This window comes from Nipponia nippon, unplaced genomic scaffold (assembly GCF_047370975.1).
Source record: "Nipponia nippon isolate SJK-2023a ecotype South Korea unplaced genomic scaffold, ASM4737097v1 scaffold_4, whole genome shotgun sequence".
Taxonomy (NCBI): Eukaryota; Metazoa; Chordata; class Aves; order Pelecaniformes; family Threskiornithidae; genus Nipponia; species Nipponia nippon.
The window spans coordinates 125,826,837-125,839,959 of NW_028262358.1; the positions used below are offsets into that span (position 1 = coordinate 125,826,837).

The 13,123-nt window shown below is 51.8% G+C and overlaps 1 protein-coding gene across 6 annotated transcripts in view; it reads left to right on the top strand.

Annotated features, from left to right (window-relative positions):
- OTOF (otoferlin) overlaps positions 1–13,123 on the top strand; it is a 111,996-nt gene that overhangs the window by 8,383 nt on the left and 90,490 nt on the right. For all 6 annotated transcript variants that reach the window (XM_087776097.1, XM_087776091.1, XM_087776092.1 and 3 more), the window contains exon 3: positions 9,629–9,717. In XM_087776097.1, the coding sequence (XP_087632223.1) occupies positions 9,629–9,717 (89 nt within the window). The remainder of the gene's footprint in view (positions 1–9,628; positions 9,718–13,123) is intronic.

Below are 13,123 nucleotides of genomic sequence, written 5' to 3' on the forward strand. Positions count from 1 at the left end.
CTGAGCATCCCAGCTAAGCTCTGAGCCCCCTGCGGTCCCAGGCAGTGTGCAGGAAAGGATGGGTACTGGTGCACGTCAGGAGGATGAAGACTATAGAGCTTAAAAGACAGCAGGTATAAGAGCCTTGAGCCACGGGTATATCTTAGTGTGCATCGTATTTTCTTCTAGTGCCTCTTACTGCATCTGTGGGGATGAGCCTCAGGCTGCCCCCATCTCTCTGTTTAGATCATGTTTATTACAGTGCCTGCTGTGAGAGCCTCAGTTAAAATAAGCCTGGTAGTATCTACACAGTGAATTGCAGCAGAGTGAGGCAAGCTGATTTGGAGCAACTTTGCGTGCCTGGACCAAGCTTTGGGTTCTTCTCATCTCCTTGTGCTGGGTGGGAGGTGATGCATCGGCAGCCCGAGGCTGTACCCAGCTCCCTGCTCACCCGCACTGCAAATACCCTGATTTTTCTCATCAGCCACTTGGCTCCAGCCGGAGGAAACTCCAGCGTGAATCAGAGGTTACTTTGCACTGAGGACCAAGGTCAACACGGAGCCCTGGCAGAGACGACATCAGGGTGTGCAGCTGCTGACGGCTCCAGGGCTTGGGACCTGCCAAACATGAGTAATCCCAGTGGTTTTTAAGTTAAGCACATTCCTAAGTCTTCCCTGTGCTGGAAGAAGAGTGCTTATGCCCTGAACGATTGCCCCATCAGTCAAGCTTTTGTCCTTGGGGTCATGCAAGATGCTCCATGAGGCATTCGGTAACCTAAATGTGTGCTAATGCCAGGTCAGACACAGCTCCTGCTGTAGCACCGTGACCCAATGCTATCCCCACTGGCCCAAAACATAAGAGTTTGATGAGTTCTGATGGCCCGTAGTGAACAATGCAGAAAACATGTAGGCTAGCCTACGTTTCTGGGTTCAGCTTTCCAGCCTGATTATCTCATGCTGCTGAAGGACTCCCTGATGCAATGGTCACGGACAAGAAACCTGCCATGAGCTAGGGAATGTGTCTTGGGCTGCCTGGATTAATTAGCTGATGAGGCTATCCAGGAAAGCAGATATTTCCCTTTGAGTGTACACACAAGGAAAGTCATCACGCCATTGATGACAAGCCCAGCTGATGAGTTTTATTGAATAAAATTTTATTATTGACTCAACTATTGCCCAGCTGCTCTCCCCGCAGGGGGCTATCCCATGGGCAGCTTTGCAGGAGGTGATGGGTGCACGTGGTCTTATGTGCACCCATCTAGAGCACAAGTCTTATGAGGAGCGGCTGGGGGAGCTGGGGGGGCTCAGCCTGGAGAAGAGGAGGCTGAGGGGAGCCCTCATCGCTCTCTGCAACTGCCTGAAAGGAGGCTGGAGCCGGGGGGGGTCGGTCTCTTCTCCCCAGGAACAAGTGATGGGACGAGAGGGAACGGCCTCAAGCTGCACCAGGGTAGGTTTAGGTTAGACATTAGGGAAAACTTCTTCACCAAAAGGGTGGTCAGGCATTGGAACAGGCTGCCCAGGGCAGTGGTTGAGTCTCCATCCCTTGAAGTATTTAAAGGACAGGTAGATGTGGTGCTCGAGGACGTGGTACAGTGAAAACTTGGCAGTGACAGGTTAACGGTTGGACTCGATGATCTTAAGGGTCTTTTCCAACCTTAACGATTCTGTGATTCTATGATTCTATGGTCTGTAATGCTTGTGGTGCTCAAAACTGAGCTGTTGTCTAGATGAGCCCCGATGGCTTGCAGCAGTATCAAGAGGTGCCAGCTCTCTGGTGGAGAGATGATTGCTCCATGACCCGGCCTCTGTGAATTTTTACCATTAGCTGCTAGGCAAAGTGGACCACCCTCGATGCCAGTGCACCTCTGCTGCTGTCAGCGTTGAGTAGCTGGACGGTAATTTTGGCAGCGAGGTTGTTGACGGGGTGGGCTGTCCGGCAGGACGAGGTGGACGAGGTGAACGAGGGAGGTCCATCGCTCGGAGAAGGTGGTGTGCACAGGAGACAACAGTTTTGGTGCAGACTGTGGTGCAGGAGGTTCCCAGCACCAGGCTGGGATGCACGGTGGGGCAGGGGTGGTGAGAAACCCACAGGGAAACCCTGAAGGAGAAGCCTCAGAAATGACCCTGTTTCCTCCTGTTTTCCCCTCGAAATGGGGTAAAATGGTGACCTTTTGTCTGGGCGGTGGTTTGGGTGGGGGGATGTCTCATCCCTCATGTAGGGAAGGCTTTTGAAGCTGAGCTGGCCAATCTCTCATCACTGTGAGGGGAGACAAAACGGGGTGAGGATGAAGAGGATGCACCCTGCCTCGCCTCAGAGGTGGGGACAAGCAGAAAATTCACATTAGGTTCATGTGAAGCCAGCGGTTTTTTTGACAGCGCTAACCAACACATCAGCCTTCCCTGCCACCGCTTAAAACATTCATGAGAACCCGCTACCAGGCTGAATTTGGGCTGCCCCAGTCGTTTCCGTGTGTTTGGTTTCATTCTATTTCTTTTGCAATTATTTTTATTCATTGCTTAATGAATTATGCAAAGCCTGTGCTTCTCCAGAGGCTGGGGAAGATAAGCTGCTGGCTATTCCAAAGGGTAGCTACAGCATTATGGCTGTATTTTACATTATCAGGAACGGCTGCGTTGTGTCCTGCCTGCACCCCAAAGGGTTTCTTGGAGGGGCTTGTCCTGCCGCTCTCCCACCGGCACCCACAGGAGAGAAGGGAAGGGAGCTCCAGTGGCGGTGCTGGGCATGGAGAGCTGGGGATGGGCCATGTGTGGTCTTTCTTGCCTTCATTCAGTCGCTCCTAAAGGGACCAGGACAGGCTTAAGTGCTGCTGTCAAGAAAGCCCGGACTCAGAGCCGCAGCCTTGACCCAAATATCTGGAAATGCTCCTGCTTAATCAGGCTTGGAGATGACAGGCAGGATGAACATCCAGCCAAGGCTCCCCGGTGCTGCAGAAAAAGGGGAGACGTGGCTTGAAAAGGGGTGACGTGGCTTAAAAAGGGGTGACGTGGCTTAAAGAGGGGTGATATAGCTTGCAAAGATGCCCTTTCCCAGCTCCCTTTAGTCTCGCTGGAAGCGTTGGGCTTCTGCATCCTGGCAAGGCATTTCTCTGCCTCTATCTTTTTTTTTCCCCCTTCGTTAATAAAAAACAGATAAAATTGACCCAGCAGATATCACTTGCTTAGCTTTGCACAGGGCTTTTAAAAAGGCTTTTAACAATAAAACCAGGAAGGAGAATTAACGGGCCGGCAGCCCGGGAAGGAGGAAGGGTAATGAAAGCAGGGAAGCCTTGGGGAGCAGCGCCAGCCCCGCGCGGTGCCGCGGCGGTGGGTGTGCTCCTGGGCCGGTGCTGCTGGCGCTTCCTAACGGGGAGGGAGCAGGGAGTGTCCCACAGGATGGTGCTGAGCCCCATGCTGAGAGCTGCTGGCTATCAACTCGGCCATCGCCAGCGGTGCAGGCACTGTGGGGTGCCTCTCCAGCTGTGCCCCCTCTCCCTTCCTCCCTCTTCCACATCTGGCACACAGCTGGGCCAGCGCTGATGGGGAGTGCTGGTGTAACTGTCCCCCAGGGACGGTTTTCTCCTGACGTGTCCTGGAGCATGAGGGGGTAGTAGGGGCTCTTCCAGCCATCCCACTGTAACACCCCCCCATCACAACAGTGTCCGGTAGCTCAGGGTCTTGTTCTTCACCTTCTGGGGTTCCCCTGAGCCTTAAATGCCGTCTGGTTGCCAGTTCTCACCTCTCTGTTTGGTGCATCAGGCTTGTCTTTTCTCCCATGACTGCGTCCCCCATACCTTTCCCTACAAAAAATGTGAAGTAAGAGCAATTTCATAGAATCATCAAATCACAGAATGGTGTGGGATGGAAGGGACCTCCAAAGGCCACCCAGTCCCACCCCTGCCATGGGCAGGGACATCTTCACCCAGACCAGGGTGCTCAGAGCCCCGTCCAACCTGGCCTTGAGTGTGTCCAGGGATGGGCCATCTCCCACCGCTCTGGGCAACCTGGGCCAGGGCCTCACCACCCTCAGCACAAACAATTTCTTCCTTCTGTCCAGTCTGAATCTCCCCTCTTTCAGTTTAAAACCATTCCCCCTTGTCCTGTCTCCACGGGCCCTGCTAAAAAGTCCGTCCTCCAGTTTCTAGGCAGATCACTGAGAAGGGATAAAATAGCTTTGCGGATTATACTATTACTTTAATAGTGATGTAGTACTTAGATTGTGCCGTGGCTGGAGGGATTCCTGATGGATATGAGATCACCAGTCCCAGGAGATCCGCTGTGCAGAGCCGGGAGGGTGGGGAAGCTGCGTGGGTCTCATGCCCAGCACAGTGCCATGGGAATGAGCCCAACCGCCTGGCTTGGAAGGAGATGGAAAACCCCACAGGTGGCAGATTTGGGACAACCCACTGTCCCCGCCCGGCAGCATCAGCATCCCCTTGAACATGTCCCTTGGTTAGATGTGAAGTGAGGGTTTATTGTCATTTTGCTTTGTTTCTTAGCTGGCATCCACCGTGGCATTGCAGGGGTGTTTTGCAAAGTGCTTGGATGTTCATCCCGCTGTAAAAACGGGCTGAAAGGTTGAGCGGAGCTGCTGCTGCTGCCAGGGGAGGAGGGACAGATGGACGTGCTCTCAGAGACCTTCCAGCCTCATTCCCTGGGCTTCTTCGACACCGTGGGCCATCAGACCACCTAACTGCATTGGATGAATGTAAAATCTGTGGCTTTCACCCTGCAAGCTCACTCCAGCACTCGTGCTGAAGCAGAGTGGCCGTTGCAAGCTTTTCTATTGACACAAGCCACATTTTAGCAGCAGCCTTCCAGCCTGCCCCTGCGCCACCTCCTGCCGCGGCAGCCCTCGGCCATGGTCATGGGCACGGACACACGCCGTGAAAAGCAGCCATTAAGTGCAGCCCCTTGCAAAGGTCGGACTCTCGCAGGACGGGCTGGGTCTAGAAGGACAGACGGGTCACCTCCATGCACGCCACATCTGGGGAGAGCTTTTTTTGATCCGTCTGGGGGTGCGTCACAGTCCCTGGTGCTGCTGGGTTTTAGTGGGTTGGTGGAAAGCAGCTTGGGCAGGCTGCAGCCCCCGAATCACTCCCTGGCAGGGTTTGTGTTGGCTTCCCAGCCCACGTTACCTGCCAGACGGTATTTACCTTCAGCCCAGGCACTCTGCATTGATGAGAGCAAGTGATCCCTCAAGGCCTGTTATAAATTAACCGAGAAAACTTCAGCTCTAAAACATGTGCCCTCTTTCATGGCTTGCATGAAGGGCAGCTCGCTGCGAGGGGGTCGAGGGAAGGAAAACCTGCCTGCAAAGAGCCGAGGCCGCGCGAACGCAACGCAGCTCTTGGGTGCCAGCGGCTGCCTCGGTGGCAGTGAGAGCGGCAGGGATTTGCAGCGAGACGATGCCTGCCCCGGCAGAGCCTGCGCTGGGTGCTTTTAGCAGGGTGCCCCTCTCCAGTCTCCTTTCCAGAGGGGCACAGCCCAGGCTGGTGGCATTGCTTTGCCTCTCCGTGTTGCGAAGGGAGCGCTGGCTTCAGCCCGAGGGCAATTCCCTCGGTGCATCTCTGCAGGCGGCAAGGAACAGCAGCGAAAAAGCCAAATGGAAGGATTTAGGTAGCGCCTCGGCTTGGGGGGAGCACACAGGGCAAAGGCTGGCGAGCTGAAGCCCATAAATTCAAAGCAGAAGTATGGTGCGAATGTTTATCGTTGAAAGCAATCAGCTGTGGAAACCACTTATCTGGAAGTGTAATTAAGTGGTGTTGTTTGAATTCTGGTATGTTTTTTTTTTTCCTTTTTTCCCAGTTAAAAATATGTTCTGACTGAGCTACATGGCATATCTGTGTTTGATTTAAGGGCCTTTGAGTGAAAGACAAAAATCTGTGGATGGGTTGTTCAAGAGGTCAGGCTGAGCGACTGTAATAATCCTTTCCAGGCTTAAAAGATAATAATAATAATAAAAAAAAAAAATCTATCTTGGGGGGAAACAATATCACCCAGTTCCTTTGAGCTGTTTTGTTTCTGCCGAGGCGGAGGCGGCTGTAACTCACAGAGATAAGCACGGGGACTTGCATTTTCATTTCGCAGGCGGGCTGACTTGCCGCTGTCAGACCTTCACCCGCAAGGTGCTCGACGTGGTCTGGGTGCTGCAGATCCCCCACCCGCCTCCCCAAAACACTCAAAATCAAAGGGCAGCCAGAAAAGATGAGAGCAGCCTCGGGGGGAGCAATGCCCAGGGATTCATTGGTGCATGGGACAGCGCGTTTGTAACACGAAGCAGGGGAAAAATAAGTTTTTAAAATGTATGGCTGGGTGCCATGTGTCAGTTTGAGCGGTTTTCCATGCACTGGGATAAAACCAGGAGGAGGCTGAGGGTGACTGGGCAGACTGGCAGAGCATGGGTCATGGGCTGGGGAATGTGGTGCAGAGATTTGTTCATAGCCTGGGGATCTGGATGCCCATTCCTTGTCCTGTTAGTGGGGTTTTTTGCGGGGAGGGGATTTTGGACAGCTTGCAGAGCAGGGTGCCCTCCTTTAATCTGAGGCATGGAGTCATGGCTGGATCGTCTGTCCAGAAAGGATAGAAAGAGTGTGGCCCCCTCCCAAAGCTGAGCCATGGCTCGGTTTGTGCCCGGCACATGCCAGAGTTTCTCCAGCGATGGAGAGCCCAGACGAGGGGTGTTGATTTAGGTAGGTAACCTCTAAGCATCTAAGTCAGGTGGAGGAATCCCAACCCCGATTCTTAAGCCCCAAACCAAAAGCATCTGCTCTGGATTCTGTCCTAAACGATTTGGCCAAATCCAGGGGATCTGCAGCAGAATTCAGATCTAAGCCCCTTTCCAAAGCCCAGCCCCAAGAAACCAGGGACTACACCACACAGGGATTATTTCTGACGGCGGAAAATGGTGCCCTGTATTGCATTCCCCAGGATTTTAGGCAGAGCTCCAAGTGCTTTAAGCAAATTGCATTAGCGGCTCTAGACAGGTCCCTCTGGAACTGGAGGTGTGCAAGCACGTGTGCAGGCAGGCGTGCAAGGAGTGCTCCCAGCACGATACGGGACGTCGCAGAGCAGAGCAGAGCAGAGCAGATGGGAGCGTGCTCCTCCGTGCCGTGCATCGCTTGCCGGCCCCCCGGGGTTTGCTGCAGCAGCAGCAGCGCATGGGCTGCGGCGTGGACATCCCTGGACGAGCTTCTTGGTGTGGAAAGCTGTCAGCGAGGCCGTTCGGCGGGGATCCTGGGAGCCTTTCTAGGCCACTGCACTTCCCAAATGTGTTATTTTGCCGCCTGACAAACCTCTAACCAAGGGCGGGGGGTGCCTACACATCATTATTTCTATACTTTCTCTTGGTAGCCACACTTGAGCTCTGGGATCTGCTTGTTAGAGAGGACCAAACTGTAGAGCAGGACTTCCCTGTGCTCGGTGCTGTACGTACCCGAAGAGCAAGAGACAGCTTCTGTCCTCCACCCTATAGCCCAAGGATGGGGAACAGAGACTTACCCAAACGATTTAGTGACCGAGGCAGGGATGCCTGCTCATTCCAGTTCCTCCCCCAGCTTTGGTCTGCGAGCAAGCAGAGGGTGGCATTTCTGAGGAAGGAAAAAAAAAAGAAAATAGGACCTGGCTGTGTCCAGGAGCTCTGCTGGGGTTTCAGGAGGTGCTTCCAGACTACTTTAAACTCCCGGTCTGTGTCAGATGTGTTTAAGCCTGTTCCTGGACCATGGTTTATTCTTCTATGGAGACAGCGGAGGGGTTTGGGTTCATCTTGTACTGGCCAAAGCTCTGGACAGAGGGATCAAAGCTGAGGCTCGGCTGAGGTGGTGAGGATGCATGGACATCAGGTAGCAGGAAGGACCAGGAGGATCCTTTCAATACTTAAAGGGGCTTAAAGGGGGCTTATAAGAAAGGTGGGGACAGGCTTTTTAGCAGGGCCCGTGGAGACAGGACAAGGGGGAATGGTTTTAAACTGAAAGAGGGGAGATTCAGACTGGACAGAAGGAAGAAATTGTTTGTGCTGAGGGTGGTGAGGCACTGGCCCAGGTTGCCCAGAGCGGTGGGAGATGGCCCATCCCTGGACACGTTCAAGGCCAGGTTGGACGGGGCTCTGAGCACCCTGGTCTGGGTGAAGATGTCCCTGCCCATGGCAGGGGTGGGACTGGGTGGCCTTTGGAGGTCCCTGCCCACCCAAACCCTTCTGTGATTCCATGATCCAGGCAGAAATCATGTCCCCTGCGCTTGGATTTCTGTCTCTGTCTTGGAAGCACCCAGGAGTCCTGATCTTGGCAGAGCAGCTTATCCCATAGTAAACTACCCCTGCTGTTAAAAGTGAAGAGTTTCTCTTGAGAAGGTCTAAGCTCTGGTCCCTTTGGCTGTCTCTGGGCAGACCCTGGGAATGCCACCTTCTGCTGTGAGGCAGGATGGGGAGCCCTCTGCCCAGCTGAAGCTGCAGATGGGACCAGTTTAACATCCAGAACATTGTGGGAGGCTGATGGGCTGCTGCTGTGCTCATAACATGGTGGACTCCATCCCCTTCACCAGCGTGTCTGAGGGCCGTGGTGGGGAGGAGAGGCTGGGGCTGATGAATCTCCACCTGCACGTGTTGAGGAGCCCTGAACAGTCAGGGTAGGACAACTTCTGAGGCTAAAGAGGCACGGTGATGGCAGGAGGGAACAGGCAGCTCCTAATTAATCTTGGGATTGCTGGTGGCATTTATCAACCTAGCTAGTACCGGCTAACGGAGCACCAAGGCAGTGGGAAGGGGCGAGCAGAGAGCGGCACGCAGGCTGTAAGGGGAAGGGCTGAGTTACACCCCCACGATGGAGAGCCCGAAGTAAATGCAGCTGCAGAATGAGGAGAGAGGCTGGGCCATAAGCAAAATGATATCACTGCCGTGGGGCCATTGCTAGTTTTCTTTTACATTTCAGGGTTTTTTTCATTTGCTTCCTTGACTCACTGTAGAAAATGTAAAAGGGGGAAAAAATAGCTTAAACATGAGCGTTGGCATATTTCTGAAAAGTCACTAATTTCTTCCTGAGAAGTTGCTTGATAAGCATTTTCCTTTCAAGACTTTGAATGCGGTCCTGCCTCTCCTGTAAGCGATGCAGGGCTCAACCCCACGCCTCCACATCGGGGGCGTCGCGTTCCCAGCCCGTGATGCACCGAGAGCAGCTTGGCAAGGGGCTGCGCTGGGCTTTGGGAGGTCACAAGTGGCCCGCAACCTGGAAAACTGAAGGCAGCTCAGGTGGTTTAGCCTGGCGGACGGACTTCTTGGCTTGGGAAGCAAAAAAACCACAAATGAAAGTGATTTTTATATATATACATATGTACATGTTTTTATATATATGTATAAATGTATAAATGTAAAACTTGTGTGTATATATATAATATATATACACATTTGTACAATGTGTATTAATATTCATACTCTATATATAAATATTTGGCACTGAGGCACATTCTTTGCGAGATCCCTATAAAACAGCCCTTTCTGCCTTTTTGCTGGGAACAAGTTAGGCTAGTTAGCGGTTTTTCATGGTCATCTGGCTAGTTAGGCTAGTTAGCCTTTTTCCATGGTCATCTCAGCTCCATCCCATCGCCTCTGCAACAGCTCCCTGAACCAAGCCTGACATCTCCCTCCCGTCCTTTCTCCGCAGACCTTCCGCTGGCCGGTGGCAAGCAATATCGATGGGAATGAGATCCTGGAGATCCAGGTGTTCAACTACAGCAAAGTCTTCACCAACAGGTGAGAGCGTGGTCTGTCCTTCCCTCCCACTGACCCCCCGCGTCCGCTCCGATGCGAAGAGGGAGCTCCTGCTTAAACTGGAGCCACATCCCTGTTTGATTTCGAGACTGGAGGGTGAGGAAGACATTGGTGATGTCTCCTGGGAAGGGCAGGGAGGCTCAGATGCCACGTGTACAGCTCAGCAAGCGAGGTTGCTAACCACCAGCAAGTAGATGGTGGTCAGCGCCACGTCTATGCCACCGTTCTCCCAAGGTGCTGCTGTTTGGTTCAATACAATTTGCATATGTTTAAGAGAAACTGAAATCTTTTGGTTGATTATCAAGGTGGAAGTTGATACCTAAATGTAGTTCCCCAGCTTTTGCAAATTCTGCAAGTGTTTATTTATCTTATTCTTGTAATTTTTTCTCACCGTAGTATCTACGGTGGTTGCCAGGACTTATGTATTATGTGCAATGCTATGAACATTTTTTAAGGTTTCTTACAGTCTAAGTTTTTCCCCCACATTAATAATGAGCACGAGAGAAGGAAAGTTTGTCTGTCCCTCCTGTCAGCCTTAGTGTATTTCATACATTTTTCCATGCTGTCACTGCAAAAGTATGGGAGCATTTCACAAAAACATGAGTGGCATACGTGAATTGTCCTACAGAACATGTACACTGACATTAAAGAGGGGAAAGGAAAAAAAGAGAGCCGAGGAAGGGCTCTTGCTTGTGGTTGGACGTTGCACCAAAGTTTTTGCACTGAAATCCAGTGTCTTCCCCAGCTGGAGCTCAGCAGGGTCTCCTGAACATCTCCCAGGCACATGTTCATGCAAAAGCTTGCTTCAGAGCCAAAAAAATGAGGAGACAGACAGATGGCATGCAGGGCAGGCATGCTAAATATACATGATTTAATAAAAAAAAAGCCACGAAACCCCTTCAAACAAAACAAAAAACCCAAACAACAAACTGAGAAAAAAAAATACCTACCTTTGTCTTGCTTTTAAGTAGGAGCCTGAGTAGCAGAAGGAGAGTTGAAAAAGCTTGTTCTATTCAGTTTCTCTCTGGGAGGAGAAAGGCAAGGAGCCCCCAGAGGGTGCCAGCCCAGGTGGATGAGTTGGGTGGGAATGGATGGCAGATACGGGCAGAAGAGCGGTCCAGGGCTTGTGGGGAGATCTCAGCTCTGCCACAGGAGCCATGGGTAGGACAAGGCACTTTGAGTTGTGTTCAGACCACCTCCTATAGGCACCTGCACTGAGATAGGGCAGTTGTGGTGGACGCTAAGTTCATGAGTGATGGGGACGTGGAATAGGAGACCTGAATCATTTCTGCAGCCCTGAACTGTCCCAGGGTCCATGTGAGAGGGGCCTCCTCGGGGGCTGAGGGCAGCAGATGGGCGATGGGAGCCTGAGATGGACAGATGCAGACCTGGAGATCCACCTCCTTCCCCAGCCACCATCACCTCCAGCCTCTGGAACCTGCTCTTCAGGTTGCATCCATGACAGCAATGGTTTTTCTTTGACTGGATGCTCCTTCAATGCCTTCCTTCGCTTTCTACTCCCCTGGTGTGAGCAAGCAGCCTGGATACTGCCATGCATTGGCACAGGCTTAGTGCAGCCGGCAGCTGGATGACATGAAGGGACAGAGCATCCCTCCATTCATGAGCATCCCTCCATCCTCCATATATGATGGCTTGGAGCTTCATATCTTCATTACCCAGCAGAAGGGAATGAAAACATGCCAACTGAATCAGATGCTTTTGCCCTAACAAACTGCACGTCAGGATGTATCCAATTTACCTCCTGGACAGCAATTCTGTGTGCTCTGCACACAAAGAAGCAATCCCTTCTCTCTCTGTCTGCCTTAAAACCTGAAAAAAAATCCACATGAAAGATGCAATAGAAAGCAGAAAGTGGTGTTTCTGTGTCTGGAAATGAAGAGCTGTCACTCCATGGAACTGGGAATTGGAAAGGCCAGGGCATATCAGCAGTTTGCACTGATTAGAGGCTGAGAAAGTGATCGTTTGGGTAATTGCTTCCACCTTCAAGGTGACCAAAGTCTCTCAGAAATTTCCAAATACCCAACACAAAATAAAATATCCAGCTAGTCCAACCAAATTTCTTAAAGTGCCTTTTTTCCATTGGTGAGCTGCACATGCAAAGAGACTGTCTGTATAAGAGCCACTTCCACTTCCAAGATGGCCTTTTTTTTTTTATCATTTTCATCACTTTGGACATTTTCTCAGTTCATCTTTGACTCATGAGGGCCTGGGCTGCCTCACAGGTGAACACACGGATCAGCCTTGCCTTTGAGCAGCAATTGCTGATGCTGCAGGGGAGCAGGCTGCAGCCATGTCCCAGCGTCCTGGCTGGGCTTTATCTTCCTCTGTGGTCTAAGCTAGCTCAACTGACATTTGCATGCTGCAACCCCATCTTCAACATGAACTGAGCAATGCCTTTAACTTTATTTCTCACCATTAAGGGATGACCAGATCTGCAGTGAGCAGGAATCTAGTTCCAATGCCCCGTGAGAATTGGATTCTTCCATCATTTAGTCCCCCCTTGGTGCAAAGAAGCCCCCACGTGCTGTGGTTCTTGTCCCAGGGGCTCAGGAGTCTGAGCTGAGTCAGCTGGGCTCCCCCATCGTGGTGTCTAGAGCCCATGAAACCAGGAGCATCTCTGCCCGTTGCTCGCCAGGTATTTTCTGCCCTCGAAAGCTCTTGCACATTTGTAGTCAAAGCACCTCTCAGTCTTGTTTTTGAGAAGGCCGTTCTTAGCACCTCTCGTTGCACGGTGGTTTTCACCATCTCAAATCGTCTTTGCAGCTCTTTATCCCACTCATGTTCAACTTTCAGCATCCTCCCTCGAAAGTACAAGCACAGGCTGGATGCATCCGCTTCTGCCCTGCATCTCCCCAGCCCTGCAGACTGAGGATGAAACGCATCTCTCTTCTCCCCCATCCCTCCTCCGTTCGTGTGGTTATGGATTAATTGGTTGTATATTCACCGTGCTGGGCTGCTGGTGCACCGCGCTCTCCGGAGCTGTTGCGTCCATGGAAGTCGGGTCCACTTTCTCCCAGCCTGAGGTGCAGATGCTGCTTCTTAGCAGTGTTTTTGGCAGATGAGTGCCCTTTCTGTTCAGCTCAGGCACATCCCAAGGTCCCTGCTGCTCTGCGTGGCTGCTGCCACTCTCTCCTGGTTGACTGCTCTGTCACTCCTCACGTTATTTGAAAATTTGATTGTAAGTTATTTTTACATCCCAGTCACTGATGTAGTAGTCAAGGGCTTAATAGCAAAATTGCACCATAGCACTGTCATTCAAAGATGATTCTCAGCTCAGGTCCTATTTTTAGAGTTTCTTCATTAATCTGTTCTTGTTAGTGTGTAGCACTGATAGCAGGCAGTGTTAAACCAAATATTTTGTAAAAAC